Raw genomic sequence first — 13,137 nt, 5'->3', positions numbered from 1 at the left:
TGCAATAGTAAACATTGCAGATCTATTGCATTTTCTAGCTTGGCACGGTAACATTTGACAATCTCAAACTAATGCAAAAAAGGTATACAAAAACAATAAGCCAGCCGAAACTCTGAACAGCCCGCCGGTCGGCATGACGATCCTGCAGCGGATACGCTCCCCGGGGCTGTCCTTCGCCCAGACGGTGGTGTCGCTGGCCCTGGGCGGCGCGGCACTGACCTCGTCCTACTGGTGCGTGGGGGTTCAGAAGGTCCCCAAGCCGCTGTGCTCGCTCTCCCGGCAGCGGCGCTGCGTCCCCGTCCCGGGTATGGCCAACGCCTCCGACGTCTTGTTCTCCTGGGACACCGGGGACGACCGCTTCGTCTTTCCAGAGTTCCACGTGGGCATCTTCTACTGCTGCCAGGAGAACATCTACACGGACGCCTGGGGTGAGGACAGCACCCCACACATACATTTTTTCTACATATTCGTCGTCTACATTTAGATTGACGGGTTAAAATACTATTAACTGCCAGATTATGTCACTTCAGGGAGGCATGGGCCACCACAGCCCACTGCATTCCTGGACACGCCCCTACCCTGCACACAGATAATAATAATAATGCTATGGTTGTAAAAGGATATGTTCACAAACTTCTAGTCAAGAATCCAATATTATGTAGGCCTATCCTACAATATTCTGGTTCTTGTCTGAGAAATTATAGGTTGAGTCTTCTGATTATTATGTGATTTATCAAGCTGTGTGCGTGTGTGTGTAGTGATTTATTTCATCAGTTGGACTGAAATGTGAATTAAGTTCTTAGGTGTGTGTGTGGGACTTGGTGAGTTTGGCCTGAGCTGACCTCTCATGAGATTAGCGTGCGTGTGGAGATTTTGCGGTGAACATCAGGACCTGTGAAGGGATTATGTGTGAGAGAAGATTAATGATATCCTAAACACAAGGTCAGGTCAAAAGTTACTCATTGCGCAATTATTTAGAAAATCGCAAGACGTTAAAAATTAAGGATTTAGAATGGTGCTTTCTGAAATTTAAAGGTCTAATTTATACTATTTTATGAAAGTTCTATTCCACACCTGCTGAAGAATTAATGAAACCTAAACAACTGTCAAAAAACAAATGAATGAATCATTCTTCTTTATACAAGATTGAATACATGAACTTTGACCTCAGTACTGAAAATAATAATATTCCAGGTAGACCTTTGAAGAATTTCTGTAAACACAATTGCACATTTGATGTTATTTAATGTTGTTGTTGTTCCCCTCATGTCCATCTACTCTCCTCTCCTCCTCATCCAATCTCTTCTCATCTCCTTATCCCTCCTCTTCCCTCTATTCCATTATTCTCCTCATCTCCTCTCCTCGCCATCTCCAAACATATCTGTCTCTGTGGTAACAAGCATCTGTTCTCTTTCAGAGGAGAAGTGTCGTAGCTTCCACTCCCTGACTCCTCAATCAGAGAAAGGTACGTCAACCTGACTTAGGACTACAATAGTACTGCAATACTGTGGTGTTTTGTGTGTACTGTCGGGTGTTTTTGTGTGTCTCTCCCCTTGGTATATACACCTGTCTCTCTCAGTTGCTTTAAACACTTGTATCTCTCCCTCTCGTTGGTCTAAAAGGCTGTCTGTCTCATTGGTCTAAAGTTCAGACAGTTTAAGTGTGACGCCTGTTTAGACTCCAAACATGTCTTTAGACTCTAAACACCTGTCTCTCTCTCTCTCATTGGTCTAAACATCGGTCTCTCTATTGTTGGTCTAAACACCTGTCTCTCACTCTCATTGGTCTATACATCCATCTCTATCATTGGTCTAAACACCTGTCTCTCACTCTCATTGGTCTATACATCCATCTCTATCATTGGTCTAAACACCTGTCACTCACTCTCATTGGTCTATACATCCATCTCTATCATTGGTCTAAACACCTGTCTCACACTCTCATTGGTCTATACATCCATCTCTAGCATTGGTCTAAACGCCTGTCTCTCACTCTCATTGGTCTATAGATCCATCCTTCTCATTGGTCATAACACCTGTCTCTCTCATTGGTCGATGCATCCTCCTCTTTCAGTGGTCTAAACACCTGTTCCTCTCTCCTAATGGTCTCTCTTGGTCTTTCTCTCTGTCTGTCTGTCTCTCTCTGTCCCGCTGTCTCTCTGTCTGTCTCTGATTGGTCCTCCTCAGCCATGATGTGGCTGTCGGTCACCATGGAGCTCATGTACATGGGGCTGCTGTGCTTAAGCTGCCTGCTCCTGTGCCTCCAGCTGTGCGTGGGGGCATGCTCCCCAGCCGGCCGCCGCTGGGGACAGTTGTTCAACGCCTTCGCCGCCATCTTCACCGTCCTGGCAGGTGAGCTGACGTGGACCACCGTCATTTCACGCCTAGCTCCACCCCCTAGCCCTGGCTCCTCCCCTTGAGGGCCCAAGCCCCAACCCTACTCCTGACTGTAGCCCCGCCCTCCGTAGCTTTATTCAAATAATAGATAATTTGTATGTTATACTATCTATGTGTATGTTATAAATATTTGCACAATGTTTTTTTCTATGTCTGTGTGTGTGTGTGTGTGTGTGTGTGTGTGTGTGTGTGTGTGTGTGTGTGTGTGTATGTGTCTACTCTTGTTTTTTGTGTACGTGTGCAGGTCTGATAGGTATGGTGGCCCACATGATGTTCATGCAGGTGTTCCAGACCACCGTCTCCATGGGACCAGAAGACTTTAAACCACACAGCTACGGATACTCCTGGGCCTTTTAGTGAGACACACACACACACACACACACACGTACACACACACACACTACACGACACACTACACGTACACACACACACACACACACACACACACACACACACACACACACACACACACACACACACACACACACACAAACTTTCTGGCTTTATTAGTAATTCAGAAAGGTCTAGACAGTGTGTCAAGACATAATTCCCACTTCCATATCAGTTGTACACTGCTTTAATGTACTGTGTGTGTGTATGTACTGTGTGTGTAGGTTTGTATTTATTATATGCATTATTTTTGTGTGTGTGTGTCTCCTCCAGCGTGGCCTGGGTGGGCTTCACGCTGTGCATGGCTGCGGGGGTCTCCACCCTCAACAGCTACACCAAGAAGGTCCTGATGGCGGCGCGCCGCTACCCCTCCGCCTCGGACTACACCGTGCCCTACCCCGACTCCCCCCCTCCCCTCTCCCACCTCTCGCCCTACTACGACCCCCAGCACTCCGCGTCCCCCTCCCCCCCTCCCTCCCCCCCTCCCTCCCCCCACCTCACCCACTCGGCTTGCCTCCCCAACCCCCATCCTCACCAAGTCCCTCCCCCTCCCCAGGTTCCCCGGCCACCATCCCCCCCGCCCATGCCACGCCCCTCTCCCCCCTCCCACGCCTCCCCCCCCCGTCTCCCGGCGACTCCCCCCGACCGGGCCGACCAGAGTCGCTGCGGAGATCGCCGGGCGAGGACGACGGCCTGCTGCGCTGAGGCCACGCCTCCATCTCAGAGTCCACGCCTTCATAGATGAAGCCACACCCCCATCTACCCCGCCTACCTCTCTCCCTGCTGGTTGAAGCCAGCAGGTCATGTAAACACAATCAATGTGGACGTACAGGTAGTGGTTGCAGGATAAATGTCATAATTGCATCTTCCATCTTCAAATGTGTTCTAATTATGAGGAATCTAATTAATTTTTATTCAAAATAATATGTAATTTATTTACTATGAAGTCATCACAATGACTAAATATGCAAGTCCTTAGTTGGCAAAACGACAAAAGGACCCATTAAAAAAACAAACATATAAATATCCCTTAGTTTATCCTTTTCGTTTTCCTTTAAAGGTTGTATCAGCATTTCTAGACCGAGACATGAATTATCACATTCATTCATCAGATCTTCCCTCATATCTGCCCGCCCCATAAGCAGGAAGTCAAAAAAACGTGTCTCTGTAGGCAGCCTACAGAGATGCGTACCAAAAGGGGTGGGTGTTTTGGGGTTTTGCGCTGCGTTCATGACAGTTTTTACTGGATGCACGAAACGCGGAAGGGAGGGGCGAGATGGCTGTTTGTTTGGGATCTTGGTTCAAATACCAACAGAAGTGACATCACCCAACATCACCGATACAACCTTTAAGTCTCATAGTGACATAGTTCAAACACTTAAGCATTTGCTAAAATGTACTATTCTATTGTTGACATTGCCGATAACCATTGAAAAGCAGCTAAGCTTCCCTCATGACTATCGTCTGTCTTGGGATTGGCAGACAATGTTGTTTTCTAAAACCACATTTAAGTTGTTTTGGTATATGTGTGGAAAGATTCTGGCCTCAAGTACTGTGTCAGACATGTCTACACTGAGTATGCTCAGAGCAGCTCTTCATGTCGCTGCTGCTCGCTGATGGCTTTAGCGTCCGGCTGCTTTTAGCATCATGGTACCAGTCTTACAACAAGAGAGAGGAAACAAGAGGATGTTTTTGGGAAGTTTTACTGTATTAGAAATGATCACCTTTCCATTCATGAGAAAATAATGATAACAAAAATAAAGGATTTACACATAGAATATTATGGGAAATATATTTACACAAATTGAGTGGTTTCTATCGTTCTTTTATCCAGTGGATATTAGTCTACTGATAAAAATTAGAAGTCCAGTAAACAGAGGTTATGATGTTGTTGGCAAATATATTTCCATATTCTACAATCCACCAGGCTCAGAAAGTGTTAAAACATTTTAAACAATTTAAAATCCTTAAAAGGTTTTTAAAGTTTTTCGAGCATTCCATCTAAATAACCTTAATCCGTACTTCCTGTCATGGGTCATCTCAATCGAAATGTCATACCAGTTAGCCGACGTGTGTTCCTACACAGCACGGTACTGAGCTGAATTGTTTGATGGATGATAATCAATGATCGATTTGAGTTTATTGGTCATTCCTGGGGGTCGTTTGATGAACTGAGCGTTCGGGGTGATCAGACCATAAGAATAGAGACACGTGGCATGAAGTAGGATCAGAGCGCTTATATACAATAATCATGTGAAGAACTAGCTACAACAAACTCAAAATAAACTCTCCCCTTTTAAAATCCCGCACACTCGTACCCACAGCTAAATATACAAACAAACAAACAAACAATCAAACACACACGAGATACCAGTGTACAATGCCATCGGGTGTGTGTTTGAGTCACGTGACGCTGGATCTCAGAACATCTCGGGTCCGTCAACAACGACGACACCCGAGATATTTTGAGAGTGGTGATCTGCATCTGCACACCTGGAATACCACTCTGTGATTGATTGAGTTTGCCTGTTGGTCCTCAACCACTGAAAACCCTCTATATAGAATATTATACCAAGGGTTCTACACTTATTATCGGAAGACTGCTCTTTTTTCCCAGCCAACTGAATCAAAAACGTAGCGTATTCCAGAGACACTGTGCCTGTTGAAAGACCTAGGGCAGCTGATTCCAGTAGACTGACCTATGGTATTAAAGGGCTGGCCATGGTGTCTGTCTAAATCAACAGGGTTACTGCGGCCGGGCCATGGGGCTCATGTGTCTCTCACGCCGTCTTCTTGCGTAAGACGAAGTATATGATGGAGGAGATGAAGGTGATGCTGAAGGAGATCCAGGCCAGGATATAGCAATGGCCGTACCAGCCGGTGTACTCTTTCAGGTGGAAGCGGTCAGTGTAGATGGCCGCTGCAATCATGATGGAAAGAGCTGGGGGAGAGAGAGAGAGAGAATGTTAGTAGTGACCAGGAAAGAGAGAGAGAGAGAGAGAGAGAGAGAGAGAGAGAGAGAGAGAGAGAGAGAGAGAGAGAGAGAGAGAGAGAGAGAGAGAGAGAGAGAGAGAGAGAGAGAGAGAGAGAGAGAGAGAGAGAGAGAAGGCGATTGAGAGATGGAGGAGAACAAAAGAGTGAGAGAAAGAGCCAGCTGAAGAAGAGGAAATTCAAGTTGCCGACATCTATAGCATCATGGTTTTGGCGATAAGTTCATTAGTCCTATTTTTGGCGATAAGTTCATTAGTCCTATGGAAATGCCTGGCAGACTGTTGCTAGGCAGAATTATTGAAAATAGAGACAACTCACCGGCAAGCAGCTGGAAGATGCCAGAGAGGGTGAACCTCTTGCCCTTGGTTAGGGTGAAGAGCTGGGCCAAGAACACCAGGATGGAAATGATGGAGAAGATACATGCGAGCACCGAGCTGGCCTGAACTGCCTGGAGGTACTCTGCAGGGGGCGCCAGAGAGAGACATGTGTTATACTTCGCTACAGTTATGATGTGGACTAGCCCAACTAACACCACCGTGACTCATTTAGATCATGACCATCTTCTAGAACCTCCTAAATATCCTCTAATTACTTTTGGTTGTTTAATTGTTCAAACATCTTGTTCAGACATTTCCTGCAGTGGTACGGAAACCTTCTAGAACCAAAACTTTACGCCAGAGTTTATAGTCATAATGTGACCACTAAAGGCACAATCACTATTTAAAGCTACTTTCAAATATGTTTTTGACAAACTATCATCAAAAGCCTGACAAACCACTTCACCATGTATCCCCAGCACTCTCAGCTCTGTCATGTGTTGTTCTGCGGCAACCGCCCATTTGCCGCGCCCTTTTTTTAATTGACAAGCTCTCTTGCAAATAAAAAGCCTCTTTGTCCAAAGAGGAACATGATAGGAACAGAGCTGGTGTACCCGTTTGTTTTAGTTGGTAGCGTAACAGTTTTCTATAGCACGGTTGTCAACAGTTTGTGTTAAATGTTGCGGAATCATTTATCAGCGAAGGCTGGACATTGGATAATGTTTCCGCTGGTAGTCATGTGTTTTGGAATAACTGGTATTATAAGCTAAGAACCATTGTGTGACCGTTGCGACCCGGGTTTGGGCGACATTTTGAGCCACAAAATATTGAGGGCTGGGGAATATCCCTTTGGGAGGAGGTCATTCGGGTGGAGGAAGTGGTGTGCTAGGACTTACCCTGAGGGTAGGGGTGGGTTGTAGGCAGGTCCGTTTGGTTCCAGAGCCCGTTAGCCATCTTTACCCAGCGAAACCAGACATCCGTGGACATCACGTCCGTCTCCCACCAAGCCTACAGAGAAAAGAGTTAGTCCAGAAGTTTGTGTGTGTGTGTGTGTGTGTGTGTGTGTGTGTGTGTGTGTGTGTGTGTGTGTGTGTGTGTGTGTGTGTGTGTGTGTGTGTGTGTGTGTGTGTGTGTGTGTGTTTGGGTGTGTGTCAATGAGTTCATCAACATGCACATTTTAGATCATTGTTTTTTAAAAGACCGCTATGCTGCCTTTTTGCCCATCAAGTTGCTCCATATGATCACACAAAAGGCTTGTAACATAACCCGGCTTCCTCACAATTAATAGTTACACTAGGTAACCCCATCCGAATCAAATATTTATTAATTTAGTTTAGATGCCAAACATCCGATATTTCCTCACACCCTGCTGGAAATTGAACGAGTATTACCTATAAGTTGTAAGCACCCAACAGGAAGAAATTGTGTGTATTTCCAGCAGGGTGTGAGTAAATATCGGATGTTTGGCATATGCACTAAATTAATAAATATTTGATTAGGATGGGGTTACCTAGGACAACTATTAATTGTGAGGAACCCGGGTTATGTTGGAATCCTTTTGTGTTTAGTTAGGAAACCTGGTTACATCCGTTTCCCCTAAAAACAGGTTTTGTGTGCATTTAAATGCACTGAAAGAATGGCTTTGTCTGGTGTATGTATGTGTGGTATGTATGTATCTGTGTATGTGTATGTCATGTATGCTGAATACGTATGTGTCTTGATATGTGTATGTCATGTATGCTAAATATGTGGTGCGCGTGTGTGTGTGTGTGTGTGTGTGTGTGTGTGTGTGTGTGTGTGTGTGTGTGTGTGTGTGTGTGTGTGTGTGTGTGTGTGTGTGCGTTTGTAAAATGCATAGGGGATGGAAGGATAGTCCAGTGATTAAGGTGTTTGAGGTTCTGGGTTCGATCCCTGATGTCTACGATGCCGAATGTATTGACATGTTGCTTGGATTGTGTGAATGAATGTACTAGTGTGTATGTATATTGTATGTATATTGTGTGTAGTTTTCCCATGTTGGTGCTGATGATTGGAATGTGTCCCTAGATGTCGGCTTCTTTCCAACACTATGTGCAGGTATGCAAGAGGCTCACCTCATTGGAATGCCATGCTTACACATGTATGTGCACGCATAGCTGGAAGCTGGCTTTAGATGTTCCAACTGACATCCAGACACACAGACATAAGCAGGCACAGGGGCTTGTGTCTGTGTTGTTATGTTTTAGTGTCTAATTGTCGGTTGCATGTTGAATTGAATGAGTGTGTGTGTGTGTGTGTGTGTGTGTGTGTGTGTGTGTGTGTGTTTTTGGAGGGATGAATGCTGATTGGTCGATCTGCACTCACATTGTCGATGGTGGCGACCAGCAGCATGATGATGCCAATGATGTGAAGAAGAAAGATGCCCGCCAAGAGGATTAACATGGTGACCTGAGAGAGAGAGAGAGAGAGAGAGAGAGAGAGAGAGAGAGAGAGAATGACGTAGTGTAGCAAGAGAAACTTGTTAGTTCAGTTTATATCGTCGGATAAACTGCCACAAGCACTTGCTCAGGGTGTGGCTTAGAGAGAGAGGGGGAGAGAGAGAGGGTGTGTGTGAATGTGTGTGTGGAGGGGGGGGGGGTGGGAGAGATAGGGTGAGAGATAGAGGGGTTACAGGTATCACAGGTGTGTTTGTGTGTGGGTGTGTGTTTGAGTGTGGGTATGTGTTTGTGTGAGAGCATGTGTGTGCGGGAGAAATAGAGAGAGGTTACAGAAGGTGTGTATTTAATTGGAGGCTCAAAGACATGCTGAGGCAAGTAGACTGTTGTAATGTTTCCTCTCTTTCTTTCTCTCTTTCTCTCTATCCCTCTCCTCCCTGCACAAAACACACACGCACGCCTCACCCATCTGGCCCACACCCAAACTTTAAAAAGTGAAACTGAGTGTCTGATCACACTTTAGACATGATGAGCAGCATGTTTTTCCACGCTTTTAAGCATTCGATTTCATCAGTGTTCCTATACATATGTGTGCCAATCTTAAATGCGTTCTGTGCTCTCATTAGACATATAGGTTCCTGTATCGTTTGAAAAGGAGTGGCAGAAAGGGCGGGGTTGCTATACACACACGCACGCGCACACGGACACACTCTGGTACAATGCCCCCACTTTGCACATTTTAACTCCCTGCATGTTTCCCCTTGCAGGGCCACCACCACCAGAGATGAGTCCTAATCTGAGAGTTTTTAAACTAAACAAACAGAATGACAGGGTGACAGACAGGTAGGGGCCAGAGAAGTTTTGAATCCCAACAAAAAGGACATTCCTCCCCGGTCGCCTCCAAAACAAGGCGTGTCCGGTGCTCAGGGGACCTGAGCGTTGGAAGTTCCCACAGTGTTTATTAAACAAGGGGAGAGGAGCACGTCTTTTCTAGAGCCAGACTCCGAACATTAAAACAAACGTGGTTTACCAAAGCCTTTCACCTCAACTCATTTAAAGTGGACTGACCACAACTGGAAGTGTGTGTGTGTGTGTGTGTGTGTGTGTGGGGGGGGATTGCACGGGAGAGAACGTTGATTATTATTGTAGAATTGATTGTTTTGACAACTGAACATTGTCTCCCGTAAGCTCTGATTGATAACGACTCGTACAAAACGCAGAATCTATCAGTGAATACGTTCCAGAGGACTAGTTCAAATCTAACTTCCTCAGCACACCGGTTTCAACAGAAGAAAAAAAAGGTATTTCAGAGGATAAAAGTGAAGGTAAAACTTACCGTTGTAAGGGTGCGAGGAGCAGGAGGTGCAGGAGGTGCAAGAGGCGTTGTACGCAGCTGTGCTTCACGGGACCGAATGGAGTGGAGTTGGAGTGTCTCGAGCTCCACAACTCACGGCTTCCTCCCCCCCCGCCCACCGGCCCCACCCTGTTGGATGAACACACACCCCAACCCCCCCCCCCCCCCCCCCCCCCCCCCCCCCCCACCCCTCCTCCCTCTCCTTCATTTTTCATTGATAACTCTTTCCGTCTTTCCTCTTTACTCTCAGTTCTCTATTATTAAGCCCCCATCCTCTCTCTATAGCGCTCCCTCTCTGTCTGGCTCTCTACCTGTCTCTCTCACCCTGAATGTCTTCCTCTCTGTCTGTCTGACTTCATCGTCAACGATTCATAATTAATACCAAAAATACATAAATATATTGAGAAAAGTTTAACAGTCAAAATGTAAATGTTTTGTAAGTATTTAATAAACTACAAAAAAAATATCACATCTGTTGATATACGCCAAGGTTAAACAGTTTCAACACATTTGTGTTTTTTTTAGAAGTGCTACGTTTCATGTTTTTGTCACAACTTAAACAGTTACTCATGTGTGAGTAACTGAGTCCCTTGTGTGTGTGTGTGTGTGTGTGTGTGTGTGTGTGTGTGTGTGTGTGTGTGTGTGTGTGTGTGTGTGTTTGAGAGAAACAGACCCAGGAACTCCCACAACAACCACAAAATATTCGACCCATGCAGCCATGGCAACTGCCTGCAACCCACATAATGCTCACCACTGAGACACACACACACACACGCACACGGCCCCTGGTCTCCGCCCTCTCATTTTCCCGCCCTTTATCTACTAAAAATACTACTAAGTATTACAAATGAGTATAAATTCAGAAAAATAAAGTACTGTAATTTTTATGCATAAAAGTTTATATAAAATATAGTATTCTAAAAATAGATCATGTCCTCCCCACTCCCTCTCTCTCTCTCTCTCTCTCTCTCTCTCTCTCTCTCTCTCTCTCTCTCTCTCTCTCTCTCTCTCTCTCTCTCTCTCTCTCTCTCTCTCTCTCTCTCTCTCTCTCATTCTCAGGTTGAAGGAATGTTTTATTTTGAGGGGAGAGAGAGGGGGCAGTGCAAGTCATAGCTTGAGAGGGGCAACAGAGGGAGAGAAGTAGAGAGATGAGGGTCGAGACAGGCAGAGAGACAGATTTAGAGCGAGAGAGGTGTGTTGAGGAGAGAAACTTCATTCCAGCTCCTCTTAGGATTAAGGTGTTGCTAACATACAAGGGTTGTGCTAACAGACTAGTTGTGTGCTAACACTGCTTACAGTCCTGGGTGGTGCTAACGGCTAGTATTGTGCTAACAGACGAGGGTGTAGCTAATAGACCAAGGTGTTGCAAACAGAATAGTACAGGGATAATGTTGCTAATAGAATAGGTCGGTGCTAACAGACTAATGCAGTGCTAACAGGCTAATTTGGTGTTAACAGACTAGGGTGGTGTTAACAGATTAGGGCAGTGCTAAGAAGCTAGGATAGTGCTAGCAGAATATTATGATGATAACTGAAATAGTGCTAACAGGCTGGTTCGGTGCTAACAGACTAGAATGGTGGTAATAGACTACAACAGCTCTGACATGATAGTATAATGCTAACAGACTAAATACTGCTAACATGCTAGGACAAGCAATGACAGATCAGTTCCTGTTTTCTGGGCTTGCCACCTCTGGCCTGGTTGCCCCTCCCAGGATCAGGTGTGTGTAGGTTGGATTGATTGATTCGCAACTTCCAAATTCCAACAACATACATACATCGACACTGCATTATCCCTTGGAACGCACGTCAATGACTCATTGAAATCTGTTGAGAAACAAACGTTATAGTGCGTTCTATCCACTTTACTTGTATTTGTCTACACAGACTCTCCAACAAGGCGGTGACGTTGGCAGTAATGGGTTGAAGCAGTCAGTACGGCGTTTATGTATACATGTCTCTGGGTTTACCGACTGTTACCTTAACCCCATTGGTGCTCTTCTCTGGGTCTGAGTGTTATTTGGTCTAGTGGTCTGTTCTGTAGTGGTTTGGTCAGTAGTGGTCTGCCCTGTAGTGGTCTTGTCTGTATTGGTCTGGTCCCTAATGGTCCGTTCTGTAGTGGTCTGGTCTATAGTGGTCTGGTCTTTAGTGGTCTGGTCTCTAATGGTCCGTTCTGTATTGGTCTTGTCTTTCGTGGTCTGATAATGGTCCGTTCTGTATTGGTCTGGTCTTTAGCGGTCTGGTCTGTAGTGGTCTGTTCTCTAGTGGTATGTTCGGTATTGGTCTAGTCTCCTTGTGTATGCAAGCATTCCAAGTGTTTTTTTTGTATCTAGTGATGGTGTGCTAAGTGCCTTCATGTATTGTGAATGCTAAATGCTTCCTTTTGTTTGCTAGCGTGCTAAGTCCTTTCGCATTGCTAGCATGCTAAATCCCCCCTTAAAACTAGATTTGAATTATGATTCAGACACACCCAGAAAGAGAGAGAGAGAGAGAGAGAGAGAGAGAGAGAGAGAGAGAGAGAGAGAGAGAGAGAGAGAGAGAGAGAGAGAGAGAGAGAGAGAGAGAGAGAGAGAGAGAGAGAGAGAGAGAGAGAGAGAGAGAGAGAGAGAGACGAAGACATAGAAAGAGACCAAGAGAGATAGAGAAGTAGAAAATGCGGTCGGACCCGATTCATCCTCAGGTGTAACGGCTACACCTTACAGGTGAGGTGAGCGAGTGCTGGTTTCGTAAGCCCTGCGTCAAGGCAATCCACCAGAGGACTTAAGTTAAAAGAACAGAGGGGTGTGGTGGAGGAGAACGCAAACATATACCAGTTACATTTTCTCATTCCTCTAATGTCCTACATAGCTGCCTCTCAGTCCAGCACGCCGACCCCACCATGAACGTACCCCAGGCCATGAGAGGGGCCTGTCGGGTACAGATCTCTGAACCTGTGATCAGCCAATCACAGGTCTGTATGGACTTCTGACGCCCCAACAATAAGCTCTTTGTCACACTGAGCTCCAGAGATCCACTCTGTTTTCATCACTGCTTCTAGAGCTCCGTACGGCAACCAGCATACTGCTAAAGAAGCAGCCGAAACCGGTTTGGTCATTGAACGTTCCATTAATATTAGTTAAGACCAATTGGATCTCCATGGAGACAGGGAAATCTGCTATAAAAATATATCATGCCCGCCTTGCTTTTCACACACAATGTTTGCAGTACCAGTTCAGCCAGGTAGAGAGTTGTTGAAGATCAGAAAAGCCTACGGATAGACCTGTTCATGACCTTCA

At 45.6% G+C, this 13,137-nt stretch overlaps 2 protein-coding genes across 2 annotated transcripts; one reads left to right on the top strand and one right to left on the bottom strand.

Moving 5' to 3' along the window:
- The first annotated feature begins 113 nt into the window (after nucleotides 1–113).
- On the top strand, nucleotides 114–12,830 carry LOC130404004 (germ cell-specific gene 1-like protein). Its single transcript, XM_056608587.1, has 8 exons — nucleotides 114–428; nucleotides 1,418–1,465; nucleotides 2,187–2,351; nucleotides 2,641–2,752; nucleotides 3,060–3,135; nucleotides 9,786–9,848; nucleotides 12,565–12,569; nucleotides 12,710–12,830. Exons 1-8 carry the CDS (start codon nucleotides 134–136, stop codon nucleotides 12,828–12,830), a joined length of 885 nt encoding a protein of 294 aa, XP_056464562.1. The 5' UTR covers nucleotides 114–133.
- On the bottom strand, nucleotides 4,380–9,925 carry LOC130370184 (epithelial membrane protein 2-like). The gene is made up of 5 exons (XM_056575899.1): nucleotides 9,845–9,925; nucleotides 8,438–8,521; nucleotides 6,991–7,102; nucleotides 6,096–6,236; nucleotides 4,380–5,727 (listed from the first exon to the last, which is right to left on the bottom strand). Exons 2-5 carry the CDS (start codon nucleotides 8,513–8,515, stop codon nucleotides 5,567–5,569), a joined length of 492 nt encoding a protein of 163 aa, XP_056431874.1. The 5' UTR covers nucleotides 8,516–8,521; nucleotides 9,845–9,925; the 3' UTR covers nucleotides 4,380–5,566.
- Nucleotides 12,831–13,137: the final 307 nt, after the last annotated feature.

The sequence above is a fragment of the Gadus chalcogrammus genome, chromosome 2 (assembly GCF_026213295.1).
Source record: "Gadus chalcogrammus isolate NIFS_2021 chromosome 2, NIFS_Gcha_1.0, whole genome shotgun sequence".
Lineage (NCBI taxonomy): Eukaryota > Metazoa > Chordata > Actinopteri > Gadiformes > Gadidae > Gadus > Gadus chalcogrammus.
Note: the sequence above shows the minus strand (reverse complement) of the source record. Positions and strands in the feature narration are given on the sequence as shown.

Coding starts and splice junctions, on each gene's coding strand:
- LOC130404004 (XM_056608587.1), top strand. CDS start 134: ATGACGATCCTGCAGCGGATACGCTCCCCGGGGCTGTCCTTCGCCCAG. Junction 429..1,417: donor CATCTACACGGACGCCTGGG/GTGAGGACAGCA, acceptor GTTCTCTTTCAG/AGGAGAAGTGTCGTAGCTTC. Junction 3,136..9,785: donor GCTACACCAAGAAGGTCCTG/ATGGCGGCGCGC, acceptor TCCTCAGCACAC/CGGTTTCAACAGAAGAAAAA.
- LOC130370184 (XM_056575899.1), bottom strand. CDS start 8,515: ATGTTAATCCTCTTGGCGGGCATCTTTCTTCTTCACATCATTGGCATC. Junction 6,237..6,990: donor AACCCACCCCTACCCTCAGG/GTAAGTCCTAGC, acceptor CGCCCCCTGCAG/AGTACCTCCAGGCAGTTCAG. Junction 5,728..6,095: donor CATCTTCCAGCTGCTTGCCG/GTGAGTTGTCTC, acceptor TCTCTCCCCCAG/CTCTTTCCATCATGATTGCA.